This window comes from Melopsittacus undulatus, chromosome 12 (assembly GCF_012275295.1).
Source record: "Melopsittacus undulatus isolate bMelUnd1 chromosome 12, bMelUnd1.mat.Z, whole genome shotgun sequence".
In the NCBI taxonomy this organism is placed as follows: Eukaryota; Metazoa; Chordata; class Aves; order Psittaciformes; family Psittaculidae; genus Melopsittacus; species Melopsittacus undulatus.
In genome coordinates, this window is record NC_047538.1 from 12,232,035 (window position 1) to 12,258,377 (window position 26,343).

Genomic DNA, 26,343 nt, shown 5'->3' on the forward strand with positions numbered 1-26,343 from the left:
TGCTGAATCACCAAGCACAGCAACCTCTGCCCTGTGTTGCCAAGAGAAGATTTGCTCCAGCAACTATGTAAATTCTAAGAGCCTATATTAAAGAAAAAAGCCCCCCCCCCCGAAAAGCAGCATATGCCATTTAATTTATACTTTTCAAGTTGTATCTCTTACTTTAAACAAAGCAACCTTAGCATTCAGGGTTTCATGCACGGGGCTGCCCACATATCTCACTCCTGTCTTCTAAAACTGCAGAAATCTTTGTAAAGCCTAAATTCATATGGCCAAAATATATCCATATAAATTGCTCAAAGTTAAACTCAGGTGTGAATTTACAGCACATTGTGTGCATTGCATTCCACTGCAACTGGTCACATATGTATTTTTACCTACAAACCAGTGCATCTCAAGTAGCCAAGCTGCCTGGAGTATATTTATAGATTAGAGGGGACAATCACCACATAGCAGTGGACATATTAAACCCCATTCTGAACAGACTGAGTTGTTGTCCATTATAAATGAGCTGCCATGTGAACTCTATACTTTAATTTCTTCACTGACAAACATGAATCATCCTTATGGACTTGTTAGCATAGGATGAGATCTCTCATTGCTTATGAAGAGGCTAATATGTCATCATGAGAAACCCCAGACAAGAAGAAATGATATTCCCTTCTCAACTGTGTGGTGGAGTTTTTTTTAAGTCAAGTCATTTCCATTTCCAGTAAAACCTGACCAATTGTGCAGAATGCAACTTTTACGCATTATGGAAATGTTACATTGATGTTTTAAATCCATGGGCATGATCCAGACAGCACTATTAGTGCATGGCAAGATGGGAAGTGCCCAGACAAAACAGGTCTATTCCATCAGGTGAATCTACAATGCACACAGCTGAAACACGTGGACAGATGAGGCAAAAGAGAATGCAACATACTGAAGTGCAAAAGAAAGATAAGGAGTAAAGCTAACCCTTACTGTTATTGGTGCTGTTGCCATTAAAAGACCCAGCTGTGCTGCTATTGTCTTTCTCTTTGTCTTGATTCTCAAAGTCCATGTTAAGAGACCTGCAGGAAACAAAGCAAACGTAACAGACAAGTTTTGAACACATCAGCTACCATCTCCTTACCATTCTACCACAGCACACTGAAAAAACCCTTTAATGCTGGTTACTAGAAAAACCACCATATATAGTGGAAAAATCAAAGAATAAACAAAATACATCAAATAAAGGCTTACAGTTACAGATAAGGCACCAAATTACACAGGTTCTAGCAGTGAGACCAGTTACCACAGGGTCTGAGCTGGTAAGTGTTAACAACAAACCATAACGAAGATACTGATCTGTGTTACTGAGAAGTGTTGAAGGTGATGGAAATGCAATAAACAGTTCAACACTCTGATGAATTTTAACTCTTTCCAAGTTCTTATTTTGAGTCTTTTAATTCAAATTCAACTATCAGCTTTCATTTTTAAAACAAGATTATTTCTTTCCCTTAAATCTCATCATAAATGATCACCAAAACTAGCTTATTGTAATTGTCTGCTGAATATAAGGTCTTACCTTCATCGACTAAATTTCAGCAAAGCCTGGCAAGTAACCAGATACATATTTTACATACACATAGAACAGATGACTAGAGGGAACTCTGAGTAAATAATACCAATTAATACAGTTTAATGAATCCACAGGAACTCAGGACATTCCCCTATGTACCCAGCTCAGCTGTAATTGATTCATCTTTTCATTTGTATAGATAGGCACTTCAAAAGTTCCAAAATAACAGAGTATTCTACCCCCTTTGCCACAGTCTTTCACTTATATACCAAAATTTGTTAGATTAGAATTTAGAAGTTGCACTGCTCTCTGAAATGGGGGAATTTCACTTCAGGTCTGTCTTGGCCAACCAGTATTTCTGTCATTACATTCTATATTGTTTTCAGTAAAAACACTAGCAACAAAGTTTACCATGACAGTCCCTCATTCCGATACATGCATGTTATCCATGATTTAGCTGCATATTTATGTATCACAGTATCTACAGAGAACCACCAGAGGCACTGCATGGTTCTCACCATATAGCTCCTGTCTTAAGTCAGCAGCAGCACCCAAGTACTTCAGAATAACTTCGAGGTCAACAGGCATTAAAGTCCTTTTCAAATTTAGCTGTAACTGCACTATGCAAAGTTAACAAACTCTATTTGATTTATCAGACAAGTAAAAAATGACACCACACTCTTCTATACAGTTCAGCAGGTATGAAAGTTATTTCATTTTACTGTGCATGTTAACCATGCAATGCACAGGTGAGCAATTCTGTCCTGCAGTCATACATGCTGAAATCAAGCACCCATAGGTCCATAGCAGCAAAACCAGTGTGGGGTATTAAAGAAAGAGGGGTTCAGCAGTTTTACTGTATGAAACAAAAATAAGAAAAAGGCTCTTCCAATATAAACCTGTTTTGTTTCCTCTGTTTCTGTTATGCAAGTGGTATGAAATTAAAGCAGCTTTTTGGCTCAGGCAAAATATGAGGAACCTTCAACCTCAGACACACAGTACACAGATTATGGATTGTCAGCTAAAAAGCTGTCACAAAGAGGAAAAGGAAACCACTAAAATTCTATCAAATTAACCTGTTGTCTTAGCTTGTTCTAAAGATCTCTCTGCTCTGCATTTTGCTTGGGATGCCTTTATCCTTCATTCATATTTCCTTTCTCCCCATTAATGCACTGTAGCCTCATCAGTTTCCTCTAAAGCTATATAAAAATCGGGGGGAGGCTGACAACCCTCCAGGACTTGATCCAAGATTCAGCCAAACAAGACAATTCTTTTCTCAGTGCAGCATTTTATTCCTCTCTGAGTTAGTGCAGTTTAGCAAGAGCTTCACACCATCAGTCTCCCCATGGCACTGGGCAACTCATAATTTAAGGGAATGCTATCAGCAAAGAAAACTGGAAATAAACTATTAGATCTATTGCTTGTGAGCAGCTTCAGCCCCTCTGCTTTCATTGCAATAGTGTCAGCAATTATTACCTCTAAACATCCCTACCTCAAAAGTAGGCATAAATTAGGGAATTATTTTCACTTAGCAACACAGCTGCTGATCCAAGACTTCGGAATAATTTCCAAGTGGTTTTTGATGTGGCTCTTCCCTCTGCTACAAATTATCACTAAAGTGATCACTAAACCATCTTCCAAGAAAACATCCTCCAAGAAAGTTAAAAATGAAATTGTAGAATAAGATCCACTCAAAACTACTGGGCTGTAAAGAAATGGCAAGCTGAGAAACACTTGCTGTTTTGTTCCAGTTTCTGCTGGCTTTCCAAAGGCAGCATTCAGCCAGCACCTCCCATCAGGCAATAAACTACAGGGCTGTTTTCTCCTGTGGGCCCTCACAGCTCAAGTTGGTAGGATTTCTAGCACAATGTTTCAAAGCAAGCAGGGCTCAGCCTCCCACAGGGAACCGCTCAGTAGGGTTATACTAAGGCCAAAGGAATGAGTAAGCTGCTGGCACATTACTACCATGAAAGTTCAGATTCAGCTATGGATCAGCATCACTGCAGTAATGCTTCAGGGAAACCCTGCAAGAGAATATTCTTATGAAACAATGGAGGAAATATGAAAGCAAGAATGTATCGTTAGAGGTGCCAGCAGATGCAATATACCAAGAAGCTACTTTTTCATCTACTTCGGAGGACAGTCACTGAACAGCTCTGGGACTATGAGAATTGTGGGTTGCCACAGAATTGCCAGACTTTGATTGCTCTAAATAAAAAGCTACAATCAGAATCAGTCATTGACCCGAGACAAACTAATTCAACCAACTCTCAAAGCATATTACAGTGAGCAAGCCTGAAATGTGTTGTGTGCTCTAACATGGGCACAGTCATTTGTAAAACGATTAAAGGACAAGTTCCAATACCAGATCTGGAATGGGAATAAGAACAGGGGAAACAACAGCAGGAAGTGCACATAGAAATGTCTTCACTGCCTGTATGGAGTAAGAGTGCCTGAGTCCTATGTCTCTGGTAAGAGTATTTCACCTTCCACAGGTATTTTTTGTGTACCCACTGTGTGCACATACAGACAAACCATTGTTGTACCATTTGGTGAGAAGGGACTAGCCAAACCCTGGTTCACCCTGCCAGCACTGTGGCTATAAATGGTTATGAACTCCAAGCACAGCCTTTTTTTTTTATTGTGAAATATGTATCCCAATTTCCATAAATGTCAAGCCATAAAGGCAACCATAAGGACACCTTTTGAACTACTTTCTATTTACGCACGTACTTTAGGTATCCAAAGCCTAGGGAGAGAAGGCACCAGTTTCCTCCCATGCTGCTTGGTTTGGTTTAAAAGCAGATACTTGAACAGGTTGATTCTAGGTTAAATCTGGCTTTACATAAGCCGAGAGACCATGTCTGGGTATGTGACAGGATAGAAGAAGGTTTAGCTGTTACCTGCCTGCAAAGTAACCCCAACATTTAAATGACAGAGAAGCACTTGGATGAAAAAGGTGACTGTCTTGCAAGAATCCACAGGAAACAACCCATTTCAAGCTAAGCTCACCTCTTTAAAACCCCAGAACTAACACATATACTTGCATGCTCCTGTTTACAGCTTGTAATGGTTTAAAGGATTATACTTGCTCCTTCAGCAGTCAATAATAAAATACGTCAAGGACTGAGACACGTTCAGAAGGGTTTGAAGCTATAACGCCTGACCCAGTGGAAATGTAGGCAGTAAATGCTCACTCACTGACAGCAAGAGAAGCAGGAACTCATTTAAACTATTCTGTACTCTGGATGTGGACTTTCCCCATGATCTATAAGGCATTTTTCTGACTATCTTGAGGGTTTGGGGTTTTTTTGGCGTGCTTTGGTTTTGGACAAATGCTGCTTGTATGCACATGGACAGTGGACAGCATTTCCTCTGTTCCCCTGAAACATCTTGCATTAGATCCACCACACACAAGGATTTTATCCTAATGACTCACCCACCCAATTCTTTCTGATCCTATTACTGCGCTTGAGTTTAGTCACTTGCCATAGCAATACCACAGTAACTCTATTTGCTGCCTTTCAGACTGAAAATCAGAAACCAAGCCCACTTTCTGCAACAGGACGGTTAACTAAGAAGTGCTACTGTATTTTTGTCTTATGACAGCTCCATTTAAGATGAAATCCTCAAATCTAGATGAGGATACCATTGCTGTCATTGAGAATAAGCACCCTGAGCCATAATATTCCTCTTTCTGGCAAGTCACTTTTATAAGAAAATTAAGAAAATCCACCCACTTTGCCAGAAGCTTTTATTTTACTACTTTAGGAATTTACAAGACAAATATAATTTTGCCATTACCTGGTTTCTTACCACCACTGTACAATTTTCTGTAAAAAACCTGTTTTTGTCCTCACTTGCTCACCAAATAGAACAGGAATTTGCCCAAGCCACCATCACAACTGCAGGTTCCAGCTCAGGCATCTGCTATGGAAACTATTTATAGGAAATAAAATGTAAAACTAAGGGACTCTCTTGGTCTGTAAGAGTTTGCATCTTGGGGTCTTGAGGATATGTGCAAAGGAAGTGGACTAGAACAGGACATTTCATCCGGTAGTTTGTATCCATCTCCATTCTACCACTTCATCCAGTGAGTGAGACCGCTCTAAGTTTGCAGTCCCTGTTGCATGGGCAATTTTAAATGTAAAACATCGCACAAGATGGTAAAAGAGCATGTGTATATAGGAATAGGATAGCAAATAGCAGGGAGAGATTTTTAAGAGCAAGGAGCTCTGAGAAGGGCAGGCAGTTTAAGCTCAAGCACTGCTGCTGCATTATAGTTTTCACAACTGAATTTTCATAACACCTATGGCTTCTTGCTATGTTCTTTTTACACAATTGCATAAATTCGAATAGTTACAAATTGAATTAGTCCCTCGACTGACCCAAAACTTGATGAAAAATACCAAATACATTCTTTTATTTCCTTTTTATTTTCATCATCTCTAGATTTTGTTTTCCTATTTTACTTCCATCAGCAGTGCTGTTACCTAATACTTGTTAAGATAGCGCTTACCAAAAATTGGCTCTTTCATTATATGATCTTATTCACTTATGATGGCAATTTAAAACCTCTCATCCTAACAGCTGTAGCTTACATCATATGTATGACCATGGCTATCATCTATTTCAGGAATACTCATAGCAGTTCAGAGACTTCACAGTGAGTGTATGGCCTTTTATCATAGACTTGTTAAATTAAGCAATGCTCTTCAAGAAACAGAAAGAAAAACATGCTGTACTTAAGTCTGAGAAAAATAATGCTTTCATGCTGTGATTAATTATTGTTTTAATACATCAATACAGACTTCATTCCTCAGGGGCCACTACATTAAAAAGAGCTCTAACACAAAATGCAAGTCTAAAGGGACAAGTGTGCTTTCTCTAAACTACAGTCAAGTCTCCTAAAATGGGGCTATTTTTGAAGATTCAACTTTATCCTGCAGCAGTTCTCAGACACGTTCCTGGAATACAGTGCTGGTGGTGTTTCCCACTTCTGTATTAAGCTGTTACTCACACTCAAGTAAATAGCACTGGGACTTGGGAATCTTGTTTTACAAGACTTGTTTGCGATCATAAGGACATGCTGAACCAACCAACACTGAAACATTACATTCATCAATGACACTGCACCCCTGTCTCTCCAAAATCCTTTCAAATCCTCCAAAATCCAATTTTACAAAGCTGTCCTCAAGGACTAACTCCTAAGTTATTTTTTATGTGCTTGTAACTTGACACACAATTATGTCTTTCAGAAATCTCAACTAGGTATTTTTTATCCCTTTTCCATTTCCTTTTCAGAAGCAAGGAATAGTTCATTTGCCACCAGCCTGACAAAGACACAATGAAACAAAAGGCAAGGACTCTATTCAATCACTTGCCATATTTTTATTAGAAAATGAACAATTCTGGAGAACCTTAGAGAGAAATCTTACCTGAAACTGCCGTAGACTATGAGGAGAATGGAAATGAGGAAGGTAGACACTTGACTGGAATCCACAAGGGAATATGCCCTGGAATTAGGAAAAAGAAGGCGTCACAAGTGTCCATTTCTGCAGTACCATTTACAATTCTTTTTCTTACTATAATACAAATAGAGGATCGATGACAAATCTTTATGGCAGCTCTCTCCAAGGTTCCCATAGCATCTAGGAATGTAAAACCTTTTGCTTGTAAATTAGCATTTTATATTCAAGATCACAGCTTGCAAAATCTGTGCAACAACCCAAGAACAATTTAAAAGCCTTGTGGTGATTTATTCTGAATCCACTATGCCACATTTTTTCTTCTCAAACAAGTTAGAATTTCTTCAATTGCAGCTAGGGCAACCTGGCATGTAAATGACACTAACCTGGTTTCTCTAAGACTTCTTATGTCTTAACTGATAGAGTTAAGCTGCAATATAGCAGTCAAGGTTCACTTAGCTCACAAAAAAAAATGCCAACAAAACCAACAAAAACCCCAAAACCTCACAACACCCTGCAATATGCATTTATGAAACCAAACACAACGACTTCCCCATTACACCTTGCAGACCACTTGATACAGGATTCCCGATAGAAATTTCAGCAGGAGCCTAAAAGCCAGATTTAGATCAATGTCCTGATACAACACACCTATGTGTTCAAAGCACAGAAACACAAATATCTGCTGATTTTTCCCCTAACCTTGACAGACCAAACCCTACTCTGTAGCTGACACTGAAACTTCTTTTGACCCACACACAGGAACAGAAGCAGCCTCAACAGGTCCCCATCTGACAGCCAGCTGGAGAGAGTGGGGCTGATGTTCTAGAGGACAGAAAATACTGTAAGGGGGACCTTGAGCAATGGACCAATGTGACGACAAGAGCTCGCAACTCAAGAGAAATGATCCCTCTGCTTGGCACTTGTGAAGCTGTATTTCAATTGCTGCCTGCAGTTTTGGGGGGCCCAGAGACAACCACTGGCACACTGGAGTAAGCCAAGCAGGGGCCATCATGCTGGCAGGGATATGACAGACTTTGGGGCTCACACTACAACTCCCAACAGTTCTTCCACAACTTGCACTGAAGTAACGGAAAGGGAAGAGAATAATGCCCAATGGTAACTGCATGAGTCTTACCCTGCAAAAATGAGAACTAGGTATTTCTGGAAACCAAACAAAAAGCCTCATTTCAGCAAGACTGCAGATACAGGACAGAGATAATTGAATCATATGATCATTCCAAATTAAATATCACTAAGCAAATAAAAACTAAAGATACAAGACAATTAAAGAATCACTCATCCTACTCCCAATTCAAAAGCAATTTAGAGAAAACTACCAAACCACAAGACACACACTTTAAAATATTTTTAATATACAAACACAAATGTGAACCTTCTACTACAGAAATTCAATATTAAAGATCACTGAAAACCACACTGCCTCTTTTAGATGAAATTACAGACTTGTGGAACAAGCTTTGTAGGAAATGAGAAACTACTTTGGTTAATCACATAAATAACTTCAACATAACCCCATCCTGAAAGTAAAATACAGATGTCTGATTTGCTCAAGAAGTTGGCCAACACATAAAGATGATCTTAAGTTTTGGGGCTCAGTCATGTTTGACCTTTAGCTTCCAGGCTGGTAAACAAAGATCTTAAAAGCATCTATGAAAATCAATATACTGAATTGCAACTACATGCAAGACATAACTACATCAGTGTATATAAATGCTGATTATAGACAGTATAGATCATAGCATATTATTTTTAGCCAATGATTACAGCTAGGCACACACCAAGATGAAACAGCTTAAGGATGAGCATCCTAGTTTTACGCCCTGTTACTAGCTTCAGAGAGAAGCATTCCTTCCCCAACCTTGAGCAAAGGGAAAGTTTGTATGTTGTGTGGATTTGAGAATCAATAGTGGAATTCATCTATTACAAGTATATTCAGGAACTCCAAATTTATAAGAAAAGCAAAAGATTAAATGGAATTTCAACTGGGATTAGACACGTGCAGGGTTATGCACTAAACTTTATTAACTCATGTTCATAAAATTCTATCTTCATAAACCAGCAAATACTTTTGAGATGAACAATGTTTTCTATATAGTTTATCATTCAGCAGCAACTTTGGAAGCTATGATAATTAAAGTGCCATTTCATCGTAATTACTAAACATTAGTCAAAACAAGGCTGTAAATGTTAGAAAGATTCATAAAACAGATAAAATAAGGATGATACATGGATCATGGATCAGCCCTGAGCATAATCCAGCAAGTTTAATAATAAAAACTGAGGGCCCTTTGGTACAATGAAAGAAACTGAATACATGTAAACCCATTCTAAACAACAATCTCATATACCATAACCCTACTGACAGACTGCAGTGATGATGAGGACAGCTATCTGCTGATTCTGTGCAAGCAGAAAACGTCAATTAAAGTCCTTCCATCCTCCATATGAGCAGTGCAATAGTGCAATTATAAACTCATCACAGACCAGTGATGCTTCCTGACCCCTTCACATAGAGATCTTACAGCAGGGCATCCTAAAAACTCAATACTGGTAACAGGAAAAATTCATGTTCCCTCATACTCCAGCAAAAAGGGCCAGGGAGGTACAGTCACACTTTCCTTCTTTCTGAGGCAGCTGGAAAAAGAGCAACACAAAACAGACACAGCATGACAAGTCTGAGAGTAATTGCACAGCAGGAATCAAGCAAGCAGCTCAGGCAGGTCCAGATTCCAGTCAAAGTTTCCAACACAAGTAGCCCACAAGCAAACCTCAAGAATAATTTTACAGTGCTGAAGGGAATCTCACCATAATAAACCCCTGCATCTCTTAACATTCTATAAGGTACAGCCCAAAACCTGAAAACAACTGCTTCCAAAAATCCTAATCACTGGAAAGTTCAGTAAGAACCCTGGACCCCACACAGACACTTTCTAATGCATTAATCTAGACTAGAGATAGAAAGCAGATGACAGCATCACATGAAAGAATCGAGAAGTAAAGCTGACTCAAAGGTCTGAATGTTATTCAAAAAGCCAGTGATCTCCAAATTCATTTGTATTTTTAACTGAAATTTAAATGACCTTCTACAAGTTCGACAGAGTCCATCCACATTTAACTGGGTTCTCCCATATTTCAAGTATGCAAGCTCACATACTCCCAAAGCCGAACATAGCATTAGTGCTACGTTCTTCTCCAATGGGATCAGCCAAAACCAAAACAAAAACTTACACCCATGCCATTTTTCAGAAGCTGGAGTAGACTTTGTACAGTCACATTTAATCAGCCTTCCACTGCATGGGTAAAAATGAAACCATCTACAAGGTACTTGTGTAAAACTGTTTAATCTCAGAACAAGTAGCAGAAAATGTACAGAAAATACCTGTAACAAACGCATGCATTGTTACCCTCTGACTTAAAAACTGATTGTGGAAGCAGTTCTCAGTACTTGCTACATGACAATCCATGAAGACAAGATCATTATTCCTCCCTGTCATTCTGAAAGTTAATGCTGGATACAGCCATGCTAAAGACTTGTTGTCTTGTCAAGGACTTACTTCAGTGCACTTCACCTGTGTGCTATGTTACAAGAACAACTACCCACGAACCCCTTTCTATACTCTGGTATATATGCAGAACAGTGCTCAAAATACAAAAGATAAATGGTTTCCCAGGGAAATACCTTTTTAAGGATTCTTATGCTACAACACCTGAAATTCGACATCCTTATAAGGAAGCCTGATTAAATAACTTACTTCCAAACCAGCTATCAGCCAGATTATCACTCAGACAAGTAACAAATAACTAAGACTAATTATTAGACCCAAGTATTTTACAAAACCAAACACACTGATGGCTCACTTTCCTCTGCAAGCTCCTTTGCTCAGCCAGCTAGTGAGAGGTGCCTTCCCAAATGCTTTCTCTACAACTCAAGATCTCGCTCTGAACCTGCATCTTTATATGGCTGAGCTCAGTTTTAGCTAATTCCCTGCCATCAGGCATCTATTTCTGGCAGCTTCATGGGCAAGTGCTTACAACACAGAGCCTGCTAAGGCATGCCAAGACAGAGACACAGCAAGCACTGTTCTATAACATATTCTGTGTGTCAGCCCTACAGCTATACAGTGAAAGTATTGTCCAGACAACAATCCAAGCAGCGAGCTCTCCAGCCTGGCACAGACTGCTCCATGGACCTTTACCTACAGAACAATTCCAGGGATGCCCAGCCACTGTGACACACCACCACTTCCATGCATCCCAGAGTAACCATGCAAAATACACCACACCAGTTACAGCTGCCGTTCCAAGCAGCACTCTCCCTTCTTCTGGGAAAAAAAAATGAATAACCTCTGTATTCCCAAGGGAACAGAGACCTGTTTCATTCCCAGCTAGAGAAGATGGTACCCAGCTAATAAAAGTTGCAATGACAGTAACAGCATCACATTAGAGACACTTGCACGTTCGTTTTTCTCTGTATCAGTAGCTTCAGGTCAAGCTCTATTTTCCCCCATTACCACAGGTCCAAACTCACCTGTCTTCATGAACATCCACCCTACAGGGTCTCTGCCACCTGCCTGTTTAGGAATTTCTTGTAAAATCCTCTCTTTTAGTCCTACTGTTTTCCTATTATGTACTTACTTTTTAGTTTCTCTGTTTTCATTATTTCCTTTGCTCTTCCACTGAGGAAGCACTGGTTTTTGTATGGCAGCTCTTCCTCACCACCAAGAGAAAAGCAGTTTTTTGCCAAGAGTCTTAGCAGACTTTCCAAGCCAGCAGCAGAATACCCTTAGGCAAAGCATGGTATTTCTTTTTGCCTCCCGCATTAGGCAACTCGCTTTGTTCAAGGAAGACCCAGAGAAAGACAGAACAAGGAACCAAACTTGTCTCCTTATGACAGTGCAGTGTGTTGCCCTCTACATAATCTACTTGTCATGGGACGGTTTGAAATGTCCACAACCCAATGCTGCCATTAAAAAGCAACTTCTCTCCTTTTGCCAGTCACCATTTTCCCCTTCTTCATCCCATGCCAGCACAACCATTTGCAAAACCACATGGAAAACTACATCAAGGGACCTGTCTCCTTGAATAATAATGAAGAATGAATGGGAAGGTTTCTCAAGTTACTCATATTCCTGATACGGCTTGTTTTGTGAGATAAAATCAAAGAGGGGAGGCTTTTCAATGGTGGCATTGGTTTAAGTACCCCAAAACTATCACCTAAGACACCAGGGAAGTTTTATGTGACTGCAATTACACATATACTCCTTTCTGCTTGCACAACAAGCCTACCAAGTGTTTGATCAAAGAAATCCAGCCCCTCAATATGTCAGTAGCAAATCCTACTCCCCTGACTTCCAGGTACAAGAGATACCATTGTGAGGAATTCTGCCAGGGGGGAATGAGGAGCCTGTAAACTGAAGTTTCCATACCAGTACGCGCTTAAAGGCCTTGGACACAAATCATTCTCATACAAAAGCTGTTAGAACAGCAGCAAGATAAACTTTCCCTGTGTTTACCATATGTATATGAGAATGCAAACAATAGAGCAACAAATCACATCAACTAGTTAGTGCAGTAGATGAACTCCACCAAAGTTCACATGAAGAAAGGAGATCACATTTCATCATGTATTTTTCTTTACCAGTGATCGTAACACCCAAGTGCTTTCAAAACTGAGGAAAATAAAACAATACAAGGAAGTATCTAGATAGGCTCCAGTAAGGACTGGATTAAAATGGAAGAGCTTTTACTTTACCTAACAGGACCAAATCTACAACTTGCAGAAATCTATCACAGGAATTCCCACTGACGGGAACATAAAGAGAACATTTAATTCACTGAGTTATAATCTGATCTTGCTTTGGGGAAAGACAATCAATCAGTCATGACAGATGTTTACCTCATCTGTTGATTAAAACACCCAGTGGTGAAACTAGTGAAGGACTAATTCATTACCTATTAATTGGTGAAAGACTCTTCTTGACATCTACTGTAAGTCTCTGACTGCAGTTTTAGCCCATACATTTTCTCTCATACAAAAAGCCCTTCAAAACTCATGGGGAGCTTCTCATACCAGCCACAGATGGAGTAAACTGGATCCCTGTGTGAATACACTTGCATGTTTCAATTCTGAAAGATGATACTACTTGAGAACTGCCCACACAACACTTCAAATACTCTTCAGCCCATATTGAAAGCCATGACTATTCAATCCATATGGTAATCTTCACCTACACTTCAAATATCCCTTCTATTATCGAGTGTCCACTGCCTCCTCACAAGGTACGTAACAATAATCCATGGTTCCCAATTTCTATTCTCTTCAGAAGAAAACTCCTCGTAGGTAGGTACCAGCATTGGAAGGGTGGCAGTGAAGCATCTCCTTCTCTGCCCTATTACTCATCACCCACTTCCAGAACTTGCTGAACTCACACATTCAATTTGAGGGTCCCACCTCAGCAAACAGTCAATTCTTTCAAAGGGAAATGGAAAACAAACCACAACAAAACCCAACCAAAACCCAACAATCAACTTCTGCTGGAAATCTGGTCGTAAGCACCATCTGTCAGCACCAAGGCTGGTGAAAGTTCCCACCTGCTCCAAGGGTTTAGTGTATTTCAGAAGCTATTTAGTGTGTTTATTACTTCACTGATTGATACAGCAACAGAAAAACAGAAAGTCAAGAAATACTAGTTGGTAAATTCAAGACAAGTTGAAGAATATTTTGCAACTCACTTCCCCTGCCCCACCCTTGGCTTTTGGAGCTATCAACTGTAGACAGAAATGAGTATTCACCTTCACTATGCTGCAGGGACCTTACACATCTCTTTTCCTTTGACCATGAAGAGCATGCCACTTGTGAGGAAAATGTTTTTTCTGAATCTACTTGTCTCTTACATTTTCCAAATGTTCTACTAACTATTCTAGTCCTTAAAAGAAGTAGAGAATATAATGATCAGGATAATTTATTGCTAAGAGTAATTATATTGTGGTGCTACAGTGCAAGGTATGTGTGAGCTATCACTGTAGCATAATTTATTAAGATGAGCAAATCAAACTCAAGGACTCCAGCACATGGCCCTCGGGCACACAGAAGAAAAGCACCACCATGTACACAAAGATCAATTACAGCTAATTGCACAGATACTCATTTTGGTGGGGAGGCAGCCTCACTCTGTAGGTAAAACCAATACTGTTCTTTTCCTCTTCTGGATTCCAGGTCAAGGGTATAACTAAAAAGCCTCTTTCAACGGCCTTACATGTGCAAGATATATACATATTTAAGAGCCTCCATTAGGCTTGCTGCCAAACCAAAGTTAACCTGAGTGTAACAGTTAAAGGTATCATTTTAAGTGTGAAGTCATAGTACCCACAGCTGTAAACGTATCTCAACACTATTCCATTCTTCAGCGTGATTCATAGGAAAAACAAGCAAATTGCCATGGCTTCACTTACCTTAAAGGAACAGCTTGTTTTCTAAAGTTTACAACTTCATCTCAATTGTCACATGCAGATAAGGTCTGCTTAGTCTAAATAATCTATGGAAACATGGAGTATATCAGAAAAAAAAAAAACCAATCCCTGAAGCAAGTCTGAAGTGGAAAAACCAAACCAAACCAAACCAGAGTAATCTGAGATGTCCCACTAAACCCAGATTTTCCTATGCAGATGTGGTTAAGGCTCAGACAGGCATTTCAAAGTTGTAACCAGAGACTAATTCTGCTGTTTATCAGACGGAGGTCTCACAACATTTTCATACTGTTAAGAGATCCTAGGTATTTCTACGCATCCAATTTAAAACCCCCAATTCCCTCTTATACCCTTTCCAGAAAGCTGCTTTCCTTTCCCCCAAACCCAAATTCTCAGCTCCCAACCCAGTTGCTAAGAGGAAACACTCCTCTGAGCTCACTTTGAGATGAAACTGAAGTGTATGTCCAGCAAGGCATCAGGACATAAAATCTTGCAAAACACACCCCCACTATATTTTCTGTTAAAAACATTATCTGAGCTACTCTTTTGGTTCACCCAATTGTTTGCCAACAGAACAAAGAATTACATGTTTCACACTGTTTAAGAATCACAGTAACTGGAAGCTTTCCAGATTTCACATTCAGCTTGGAGCACTCACTTCCTCTCAGGAATGGGAGCACAACTTCCAGCCCCTGCCTGGAAGCATAAGAACACCTTACTCACCCAAAGGAGCATTGTTTCCCACCAATACAGAGCACATCCCTGCACCCCAAAAGCATTCTCAGGTCTTGAGCTCCTCACCACTCTGGTGGAATGGAACAACACGAAACAGGAGACTTGGGAGCAAAATTTGCAATCAGTGGTTAATGGAGAAAAATTACATTTTCAAGTAAATTGTAGTGGACACACATATCTGAGTACTATGTAGCCACAGACAAAATAAATACCCAAAAATATATTGAATGTCTTTGACATTGCTGCAACAAAAATACTGGCCTTTTTATTTCACACTATGCATTTGTAAACTGAATGGGAGGCTGGATTTTCACCTCTAACCTAGACACACAAATAAATTTACTTTTATGAGGTTCAGTGTTTTATTGAGGAGGTTGATTGGTTGACTTGGATTGGGGTTTATGCTCCAAAGCAAACAAACCAAACAAGACCTGGGAACCTCCCCTTCTTTCTTTCTTAGAGAAAGAAAGAGCAAGATGTCATGAAAAGCAGGGCATGCTTTTACTGCCAAATCTATGTCACCAGCAGCCAAGGAATCATCTCCAGAAGTAGGTTTTGAAAGTGGACCACAAGTATCCATGACTGCAAACGTTTTGTGAAAACGTGAACCAAACACTCCCACAACGATGTCTGTGATAATGGAGCCCCATGGAATAAAAGTTAGTAGGTATCATTCCAGTGCACTAAACTGAACAAGAACCTATGGAAAAAACATTTGATATCAAACAGAGTTAGTAGTGAGTGCTTTATGCAATTCGGTATTTTGAGTCATGTTTATTTTACTTGAGCTGTTGCAGATCAGCTAACTTGTTCCAGGCTGGCATCCTACTCCAGGCCAGCCCCAGCAAAGTGCTGAGCCAACGCACAGCCCTGGTTTTATTTTTTAACACAATTATAACTTTTACCTCTTCTTGACAACTAAATCTAAAGGAATCCAGCTTCATAAACGATTTGCGAGTGTTGGTTTGAAAATGAAAAGTCTGAGGCAAGAGAGACCAACAGGCCAGCCCTACAATGTAAATTTTAGCCACCTTATGTTACCTCATCTCTGACTTCAGTGGCATTAATAGAACTCTGCCAATAAAGCCTCCTTTTTTAAACAATTAGCTTGGGTTTTGCTAGTAAAACTCACTTTATTCATGGGAGGAAAGAGAAGAAAGAGGTGGGAAAATTACCCCAGCAAAGCAGCATGCGGCCCTGGCAAATTACCATCTTTGTGCAGGAGTTTTCATTCAGGCCGGCAGTTGCACAGTTGCTAGCTGTGACACAGAGACAAAAGGAGTCAACATGTGGCCAGGGACAAGGTGGGACTAAAAGCCTTTCAGAAGCAGCTTACACTTAGGTCTGGTTAAGCACACTGTAATACACACACCTGTAATCCAAGCTTTACTGGAGCTTATGTAAATAAAACTAACCTTGTTGTTTCCTTCTAACTAACCTTCTGTGCAGAAGTCAGCAATGGTTTAATGAAGTTAGTTTTTAAAACAGACCACAGGTACTGTGGTTGCTGCATTATGATGACATTTTATGACATTTTGTGCTTCTTCAGCCTTCCAGATTTGTTTCCATTAGTAAACTATTGTTGCAGCATGAAGTAGGATCCTTGAAAACTCTAATCACGTTATCTGTCCCCACAAGCCTCTCAAGCACCTGAGCACCCAGCTCTCCAGATACCTTTGCCACAGCACAGTATCTTGAGGCCCTGGCCATCCATTAATGAGAGTGTCAAGTAAACCCCATCATCATTAACACTTAAGGGTATTAATTGAGGTACAAGTAGCCATACTGCATTTGCAAGGGTCAAGCCATAGTATGTTAAAAACAAGTTTCATGGGAATGAGAAAAGAATTAAGACTCATCTGCTGAGGTAAAGCAACTGTCTGTGATTGTCTTTGTAATTATCAATTCACAGAAGATTTCAGTGTACTGCAAAGGACAGATTCGAGTTTTGCTGTTGTCCCACACAAATTACCAAACAAAAATGTGACTATAATGCTTCTGTGGAAGAATTAAATTAGCAACTATGAGAACAAGATGTAAAAACATAAACATGAAAGTATACATGAACATATGTATGAGGCATCTGACAAAGCAAGAAGGTTGCAGCTTAGCTGCAAGAACGAACTGATCACATAGGAAGACTTTCCTCATCTGGAAAACTGTTTCCACCTTCCACAAATAATCAGAGGAAGGATTGGAGGGAAGGAGAAGAGAGGAGGTCAAATAAAGATCTGCTGCACACAAGCATTTCTTGCCAGAGCCACAAGCATATTTCCTTATGTAAATTTTCAGATTGCAACAGAGCGGTGAACTCTGCAGAGGTCAGCTCAATAATGAGCCTACCTCAAAGCTTTGCTGAAACTGCTCTTCCAGCTAAACTACCCCTTTCAACTGTATCAATTTTCCAAAAATAGCCCTTTTTACATTAAAAATAAAAGGCAAATCCAGGGTGTAGTTGCTGTGATTTCAGTCTGCAGAGTACCTCTGTGCAAACTGCAGTTTTATGCTACTCAGCCCCATCATGACCCAAACAACATTATGCTTTCAGGAAGAACAGTTTGGAACCATCAATGGTTATTCCTGGCACAGGGAAGTTTTCTGCGATTTTGGCAGCTAAGACCTTTTTGGGTCATAAAGGTATCAACTGATCTCCCAGACATATATACAACCCAGAATTCTCAATTGCTTGATAGCACAGTTCTGCTTTAGACGTAAGACTGCTTAGTGCAGGTTTCATTTTATGACAGTCTAGTTACAGAAAGAAGACAAAAATGTTACCAAAGTCATCACCTTCAGCTCCCATCTATGTTTTGATCTCTGGAAGCCTTTTTCTACATAACAGAAAAAGCTCATTAACAATGACTGTAATCACCTAAAATGCACAGATGCTCCCTACTTCCAGTTCACAATAAATTACATTTACTGCTTGAAGAACAAGTACAAGTCTCTTCTGCACAAGAATCCTCTGCTCAATAACAAAGCCCTGTCCAAGCTCCATAGGATATATCTACAACCTAACCGTCACTCTGCCAACCACAGTATGATCAGAACACACTCAGTGTGTGCTCAGCGTGGGCATTTTGCTCTTACAGGAGCAGGAAGACCTGTTCTGAGCAGAGTTAGAGGCTGCTGTAATGAAAATACTGACAAGCAATTAATAAATATCATGACTCAACATTGCTAACACAGCTACTACAAGTTACTAATTTCGGTCAACAGCATCTCAGAGGGCCTTAAGCCACAACTAAGAGTTGCCCAAGCTGATAAAACATGGGAGGTTTCATAACCTGGGATTAAATATTTGTCCCAGTCCTCACTGCTGTTCCATCTGGACCAGGAAGACAGCAGCAAGCATCTCATCTCTGTCTCACAATGAAGAGAGTCAATACCTACTTTGCAAGCCCCTGACAAACAATGTACCAATTCTGACAATAGTATGTCCTATGTCTTACATACACACACAACTATGATTTCACTCAAACAAAACAAACCTCAGACCCAGCCATCTCTCCCACATATCCCAGAGCAGCAAAAGAAGGTAATAAAATTAGTCATACTGGACTGACCTTACTCTTGACTACTTCAGAACTGTGACACTCAGGCTTTAAGGTCTTCTAGATTTAGAGAAGTGGGGGATAGTAAGAGCAGTTCTACACTGGTTCATCTCAAGTTAAAAGCTTCTTGGCTCTGTAGTAAACTGAGAGGCTCCACGACAGCATCAGGTTACTTTGGCAAACACACACAACAAAAGCCAAACATCTAAGCTGAATCAATCTTCTCCAAACATATAAATATGTCAAAAGGCATGTTGAGCCAAGCAGAAAGTACCACTGTTATTCCTGATAATACAAGAAAAAAAGTGCTAGTGAGAGACAAATGAGCTTCAAGTGGGTCAAGGAACCACAAACAGTTGAAGCCAGAAAAATTTAGGGATGTTTAATTTTTCCATTGAAGCTGAAACACTGACTGGAAGTAACACCCCTTCTACACCACTTCTATTCTCCAATGTAAGTGAAAAACAAGGCATTTAAAACACTAAAAACCAAACAAACTCTACATGTTGTTAGAATGAAAAGCCTGAAGTAAAATCTCACACTAGGTTTTCTGTATTATTGTAATGACAACGTTTCATGGTTCCAGTACTTGGTTTGTAGAGGAATAATGCACTGCTGTTCACACAACCAGGAGCACGATTCTAAAATAACCAAACAGCAACAGATTTTGCTTTCTGAAAAGCAAAAAACAGGGAAAAAAACCCCACCAACATCATTAGGTCTATATTACCAGTATGTCAAACAGCAGCTTTTTACTGTTGAATTGATCCCACCTAGAAAGAACGCTGAAAGCCGTATTTGCACACAACTCCCATGATCAGCTCAGTTACAACTGAGGCAGTGGAGGAGGGAAATTAAGCTTTAGCCAGGGATTTTGCTCCTGTTTTGATGCAAGTAATTTGAGTTAAAATTTCACACCCACAAGTACAGGACACTCTCTGTAAAGTCTCTTAATCAAAGGAAAGAATGGCTATTTTATTTAGAAAGAAACCTCCAGTGAATCAGAGAGCTATGTGTATCTATTACAGGGAGAAAAATTGAGTATAAAGCACCAAAATAACACACTACAAAGAAATACAGACAATCAACGTAGCATGTTTCCAAGGTATCTGTGCCAAAGGCTTGGTGACTCAGGCTAGCATGAAGCTAGGAAGCAAAACTTTAGCTTAAATTGTAGTACAGCATTAAATGCTATCAACAGACCCTAATGCAATTAACATTTCAGAATGCCTATGACGTAACTACTGAAGTCAATTAAGGTTTTACATTATGAGCACTATGATCTTCCCATACTACTGAGCTTACCAATACTAGTATTTTGCATAGACACATTCTTCCAGAGGTGTTCTCTCCTGTTAATTTCTTTTTCATCCTATTTTCTAAAAGCATTCGATAAATACAGCACAGGAACCAGAGATGATTATTAAGGGGAAGGCAGGTATTAGTATTTAAATGTGAATTTAGCTTTAGTGTAAGCAAAATTATTCAGCCTGTCACTGGAATAAGTGCCAAAAAGAGTTTCTAAGATGACTAGGAGAAATAGGAACTAAGTTTATTTAGTCTAGAAAAATACATGGTAAAGGGAGAAGCTGGCACTCATGCAAAAGGGAACATCAGATGGGGGAACTATGAGATTAAAACAATCAAAAATCATGTTACTAGCAAAACGGGAATTCACAACACCAAACAGTAAACTGATACAGTTGAACATTTTCACACACACCCCCCTCCCCCCCCCCAATCCAAGTTCATTTTCAGATCAGCATCTCCATAGTCAAAGGAACATTAGTAACAACACAAGAGATGGCACTTCTTCCACCTTCATGTATTGTGCTTTTGGGGGTGGGGAAACCAAAACTCAACACAAAAAACAAACAGAGCTGTTCCAGATGTATTGCCCAGTATGCTCTTTCCAGTCTTGAGAAACAAGAAAAAGGAGGAGAACGTGTCCTACTGCTCTTTTGTACTCACTCATTCTAAACAGTAGAGGTTTAATGAAATGATAATGTTCAGACAGATTATTAGAGGCACCTCATACGCTGAGCCTCTGAGCCTTGCCACGCTTATTAACAAGTAACTTTCATAAGAGCAGCAGTCACATCTTTAGTACTGCAGCACGTAAACCTTTTGGACAAATTGAAGTTTATGAGGCTTCATGTATGGGACCAAGTGAAATTTCTATCTGACCAGCATCAAATGATATCCACTTGAAAATTTCTTTTCATGATATTTATGATATATTTGTTCTATAAATAGATATAATGTAGATATGAAAGTAGAAATAATATAGATATTCATTATATAAAACCATAACTAGTTTTACCAGAGAGCTATTACCATTTCATTATGTATTATTCTTCTTCTACAAACACAGAATGGAAACATACCCACCAAATCCCCTGTCAGTCAACACTGTGTGTCTAATGTCGGCAAGCCCAGGGGTAACTAAGCTAAAATGAAACCAAAGCAACTATTTTACTGAACAAAATGTTTGCCTTTTGAGTAGCAAACTTACACATAAAGGCATCAAGTTCACATTTGAGGAAACTAAATTCTCTCTTATTCACAGGGAATCCATTACCTTGTAGTGGTCATCCTAAAGATACAACTGACACTCATAGCAAAAGGACCCAAGATGATAACTTCCTATTCACATCTCCCTCTTAGTGTAACATCCACCTTATTCCATTAATTCAAGCTATGCTCATTTAATGAGTGGTGTATGCTAGACAAACTGGAACACATCAGAGCAGTGAGCCACTTCTAAAAACATGGGTTTACTTAGACATTCATTAAATGTTATAGCAGAGTCAGATTAAATCTTCAACACTAACTTTAACCTAGACAAAAGTCAAATCCAGCACAGTCAAGAGTAGCCACATCAGAGTTTTCAGGTGTTACTAAAAACCATGACAATTCCAACCACATGGATAGAAAGGAAAACTCCTAACAAGTCAGGTTAACTTCTGTTTTTCCCATCTTTAACAGAATTGCTTTGAAACATGTAGAAGTGACACTTCTGTGTATCCTGAAGCCCACTGAAACAACAGTCTCTAATTTTTACATGAACTTAAAATAATTTCCCTAAGGATCAGGGAATTAATGACTTGATACTTTTAGGAAAAACAGAGAACTGCTGGGCTTGACAAGGGATGTCCACGTACCAGCAGCAGGTTCAGAATGACTTAATATATGCCTGGCATCTAGGAGCTACTATAAAACAAACACTATGTGGTTTTGAAGACATGCTGCTCCTGCCATAGCAGAGAATTCAGCTTTCCAAGAAATTTTACATGCTGGAAACCTAAGTGCTGATCCTTTGGCATCTCTATCCATTCACATTTTCACATTATATAGACAGTAAATAACAAAATACAGATTACCAGTGAGTGACCAGATTGAAGCATTTCAACTAAATGAAATAGTCTTTTCAACTCGGCAACAGTCTCATGCTATCACAAGGTATACCATTAAAACCAAACAGTATTTATTAGACTAATATACAACTAATATACAAGCTAATATACAACTGAAGAGACATAAGGTTCTCCATATACAAACACGAGAAGTTCTGAAATCCTCGAGAGTTACATAAAACACCTACAAAACAGTTTGTTAAAAACTATTCCCTCCCACCACAAACATATTTTCCATCATATCAACAGTACTAGGAAATCAGTATAGGAACTAACTACAGTCTTCAGTTCTCCTGCTTGAGGAAAGTGTGCAGTTAATGATACTAAAAACGCATTAAGAAAACGAAGAGGGAATGTCAGAGTTCTCTCTGAAGCACCCAGGAGCTGGTAAAGGGGAAACTCACCCCTTAGCTGCAAATGCAATTTATTAGCAAACAGTACTGCTGAAATTTGGATTTCAAAATAGCTCAGCACCTTTGCTCAAGACTTTTGTTCCAGACAGGCAAGTTTTGAGCTATGGAGCCAGGATACATTTTTAAAGCGGTATTCTCTATAATCAAGGGTGTATGACAGCTCAGATAAACCAGAAGTCCAGCTCTCTAAAGGTACTTCAGTTAAATACATTTCTCTCATTTAGCTTTGACAACTTTCTTGACGTGTTTTCCCATACACGTACAATGTATAGTGAAATGCCTTAAAACCATTATAACCTCTTCCCCAAATCCTATATTGTACATGTAATATTTTTGTATTTTCTGAATCCAGCAAACTTTTTAACACTGATAAATAGCAATTTTCTACTTAACAACCCATCTCAATCAAAAAATCCACTTTTTTCAGCCAGAATGCAGACACTTGGAGTCTTAGAAACATTACGAATGTATTTCTTATGTTCCCCCATAATCATTCCTTCCTTTCTAATTCAGTATCTCTGTTCTGGATTCCCATGTGTCAAAGCCACCCACAAAAGAGGTAAAGACTCCCAATATCCTTCTGTAATCCTCAGAGTTGCTTTAAGCAACAGACCAGTCTGAAAATACCAGAGTCCCCTGGGACGCCAGAGCTTACATGCTGTTGTGCTGCATTTATATTTCTGATGATATTTCTTGCTCAGGAACAAAATGCTTTCCTGAAAAGGTTTTGTAGTGAACATCCAGATGTTTAACCTGCCTATAAATAACCGAGTTCACCCTTAGAACACTCTTTTAACCCCAGAGCATCCTACAGGCAGAAGCAGTCACACCAGAACTAGAAGATAAACTCAAATCCAGCAGAAGTTAAAACTCAGGAATACATAGGAGCAAGATGACCAAGCTGACTCAAACAGATCAGCATTTTTCGTTGACTGTTAGTTGAAGTAGCACACATAAGCCACCTACTAAATTTAGACATAATTCACATCCCGTTTGTCTCTCTGCTTTGATTCCTGTAACTAAAAACTATAGGTTATTTTGAGCCATAGTATTAGGATGCTATTTCACTTTTACAACATTATTCAGATTTGAACGCACAGTGATGAATAAAGTACACCCAGTAACTCAAAAATATCGCTCAATCGGCCTCAATATTTTATTTGAAAACTATTTTGGCATAAGAAGTAGAGCACAGGGAGAGTGGAGCTACCATAAATTATACGCTGTTTCCAAAACACTACTTAATTAGTGCTTGGTGTTCAGGGGACATTTTAAGTTTTTACGTATGCACAACTGCATCCTGCGTTTTGAAATACAAAAAGAGCAAATTACCTTAATCAATGTGTAAGTGATTAACTTTCAGCAGCCATGCATGAAGCTGCAAATCAAATACTACAATCAGAGACAGCAAAGTCAATTACAGACATCAGATTCATACGCATCAATTCCCAAAGTTTACAGAAACAAACACACAGAATGCAGGAGAAATGTGCTGCTGTTTCTGGACGTTGAAAAAGTAATTCTCATCTTTGTCTGTAACATCTAGCTGGAAAAATGCTAGGAAAAAAACCCCACCGGGCTCTGGAAAGTGTGAGCTCGGTTTACATACAAATACTAACATCCACTATACAGCCACTTAACTGTCATTTTTGCATAGCTAGTTGCATGTGAAAATATCAAGTGTCTGGATGACAAACAGGAAGGAGCTTTGGAATTCCTCTCTATTAAATATTCTTCTTCCCCAGATCCCAACAGTGAAGATCCAAGTGACTGAGACTTGTATCAGAGATCCCAGATAATCCAGACCAGGTCTTTTTCAAGCCCAGCAAATGAAGGTTGTAACAAGGCTGTTCTGAGGATGGACTGAAACTTGGCTAGAGGGGCTTCCCCAAGGGCAGCCACAAGCCATAGTTAAAGCCCCGGGTCACTATATCTGGAAAGAAACACACATGCAAAAGACTTTCCCTTCAGGCTTCTCTGTCTGCCACTTGGGAAAGGAGCAGAGGCTGGTGACAAGGCACAAGCTGCTCTAACACTTCACAGGAAGCAAAGCACAGGATTAGGCAGTTTAAAATCAAAACAGCAGAGTTTAAGACATTCATCCTGCTTGTTTCATTTCTTATATTTTAAGAGAGTTCTAAATCAAGATACCTGAAATGCAAAAGGCAAATAATTATGTTTAATGAACAAAGTTGGGTGACATCTTAATGTGTGAAAGTGACAAAAAAATGTGACAGATGTGATTTCTGGATGAAACACTAAAGAGAACTTTTCTTCATTTATTAACACTGGTTTGTCCAACATTCTCCTCTAATCTCCCCAGAAATCACTGTAACAGAACAACTCCTGGAAAGTACCTTTTCAACCTCAAACTAGTTCTAAAAATACTAAACATGTACAAAGCCACACTCACAGCACACATTGCATGACAAGGGCTCACATTTATTTGTGATACTGCAGGAGATGCTATGGGCATTGCATCTGTGCAAGTCAGAATGAAGTTTTCAGACAGCAACTGCTGTCAATACTTGCTGATACCTCAGCAGATGAATGGGATATGAAAAGGATGATGAAAAAGGAACACTCCCCTTTTTCAAACTGTCATGCTCCACAAATTGGAGATGTTCAGTCCAGTGGTGGTGTAGCAAATGCAGACAGAAGTTATTTGACTCCTACCTTCCTAGGACACACAAAGCATGTATTTTACAAGACCATGCTTCCTACACAGTCCGTGGAGAGAGGCATGCTTTGCCTTGGTTTTGCAATTATCCTCTGATTTCTCCATTCAGATCTGTTCTGAGTAACAATACAACTGATCGATATAAATTTTGTTCAATAGTTGGTATTTTCTTTCTCTGATTAATAACTTACTGTGGAGGTGAGAAACGTGGATTGACACCAGTCTGATTTTGAAAAACTACATACAAACCACGCACACAATCAAAAATAGTTTTCACCCAATGTAGATCATGATGAAGTCAACCTTCATTCTCTCTCTCACTTACTATGCTCACCTAAGCAACCTTGTGGGAAACCACAGCCATTGCTAAATATTAGCAACTCTGTGGAAGGCAGCTCCAGATTTACCAGGAATGTGATGACAAAGAGTTTGCTCTAGGCTTCTTTCATGTTTTAGAAAGCCAATTTGCTCATCAGCTCCTCTTAGGAGTAGAATGACACAGATTCCTGAGACGTAATCATCTGTATGAAATCCTGTTTCACAAACCAGAAAGTATGAACCACAAAGTCCTCTCTCCTGGGAAAAAAAGGCAGATAAGTATCTAATCGCACAGGTCCTTGACAAAAGAAAACAGTATCTTTCATTCAGAAGAAAGACTAGAAAAGCGCTTTCTCTTTTAACATTAGGGATCTCGTTTTTTCCTGCAGTAGGTGTGCAATGGCAGCACCATCCAGTTACAAATATGGTGCAGGATGAGCTGCTGCAAAAGAGACATCCTTTGCTCTTGGGTGATCAGCAATGTTGATGATTTTAATCTTTTTGTATTAAACAAGAATTACAAATAACTATTTCTGAAGACAGTGAAGAGCATAAAAATTATCCACCACAATGCAGACAAGATAGAATTGGATTCATATTACTTATAACAGGAGGAAAAGAGGCAGAAGGAGCATTATCTGGTTTGGGATATGCAGTCACAATGTATCACAAAGTTATCATTTTGGAGTCTCACTATTATACATGGACAACTAAGACACTAA

The 26,343-nt window shown here is 39.3% G+C and overlaps 1 protein-coding gene across 16 annotated transcripts in view; it reads right to left on the reverse strand.

The window, feature by feature from the left end:
* SPPL3 (signal peptide peptidase like 3) overlaps positions 1-26,343 on the reverse strand; it is a 62,867-nt gene that overhangs the window by 21,351 nt on the left and 15,173 nt on the right. For 14 of the 16 annotated variants that reach the window (XR_004550159.1, XR_004550157.1, XR_004550158.1 and 11 more), the window contains exons 2-3: positions 6,985-7,062; positions 961-1,055 (exon numbers count right to left, since the gene is read on the reverse strand). Coding sequence is in view for 5 of the 16 variants with exons in the window: in XM_034068199.1 (XP_033924090.1) it covers positions 961-1,055; positions 6,985-7,062 (173 nt within the window). In the remaining 11 variants the exon portion in view is untranslated. Of the gene's footprint in view, positions 1-960; positions 1,056-6,984; positions 7,063-18,157; positions 18,178-26,343 lie in introns of those variants that run through there. The other 2 variants (XM_034068202.1, XM_034068201.1) reach the window with 2 other exon arrangements.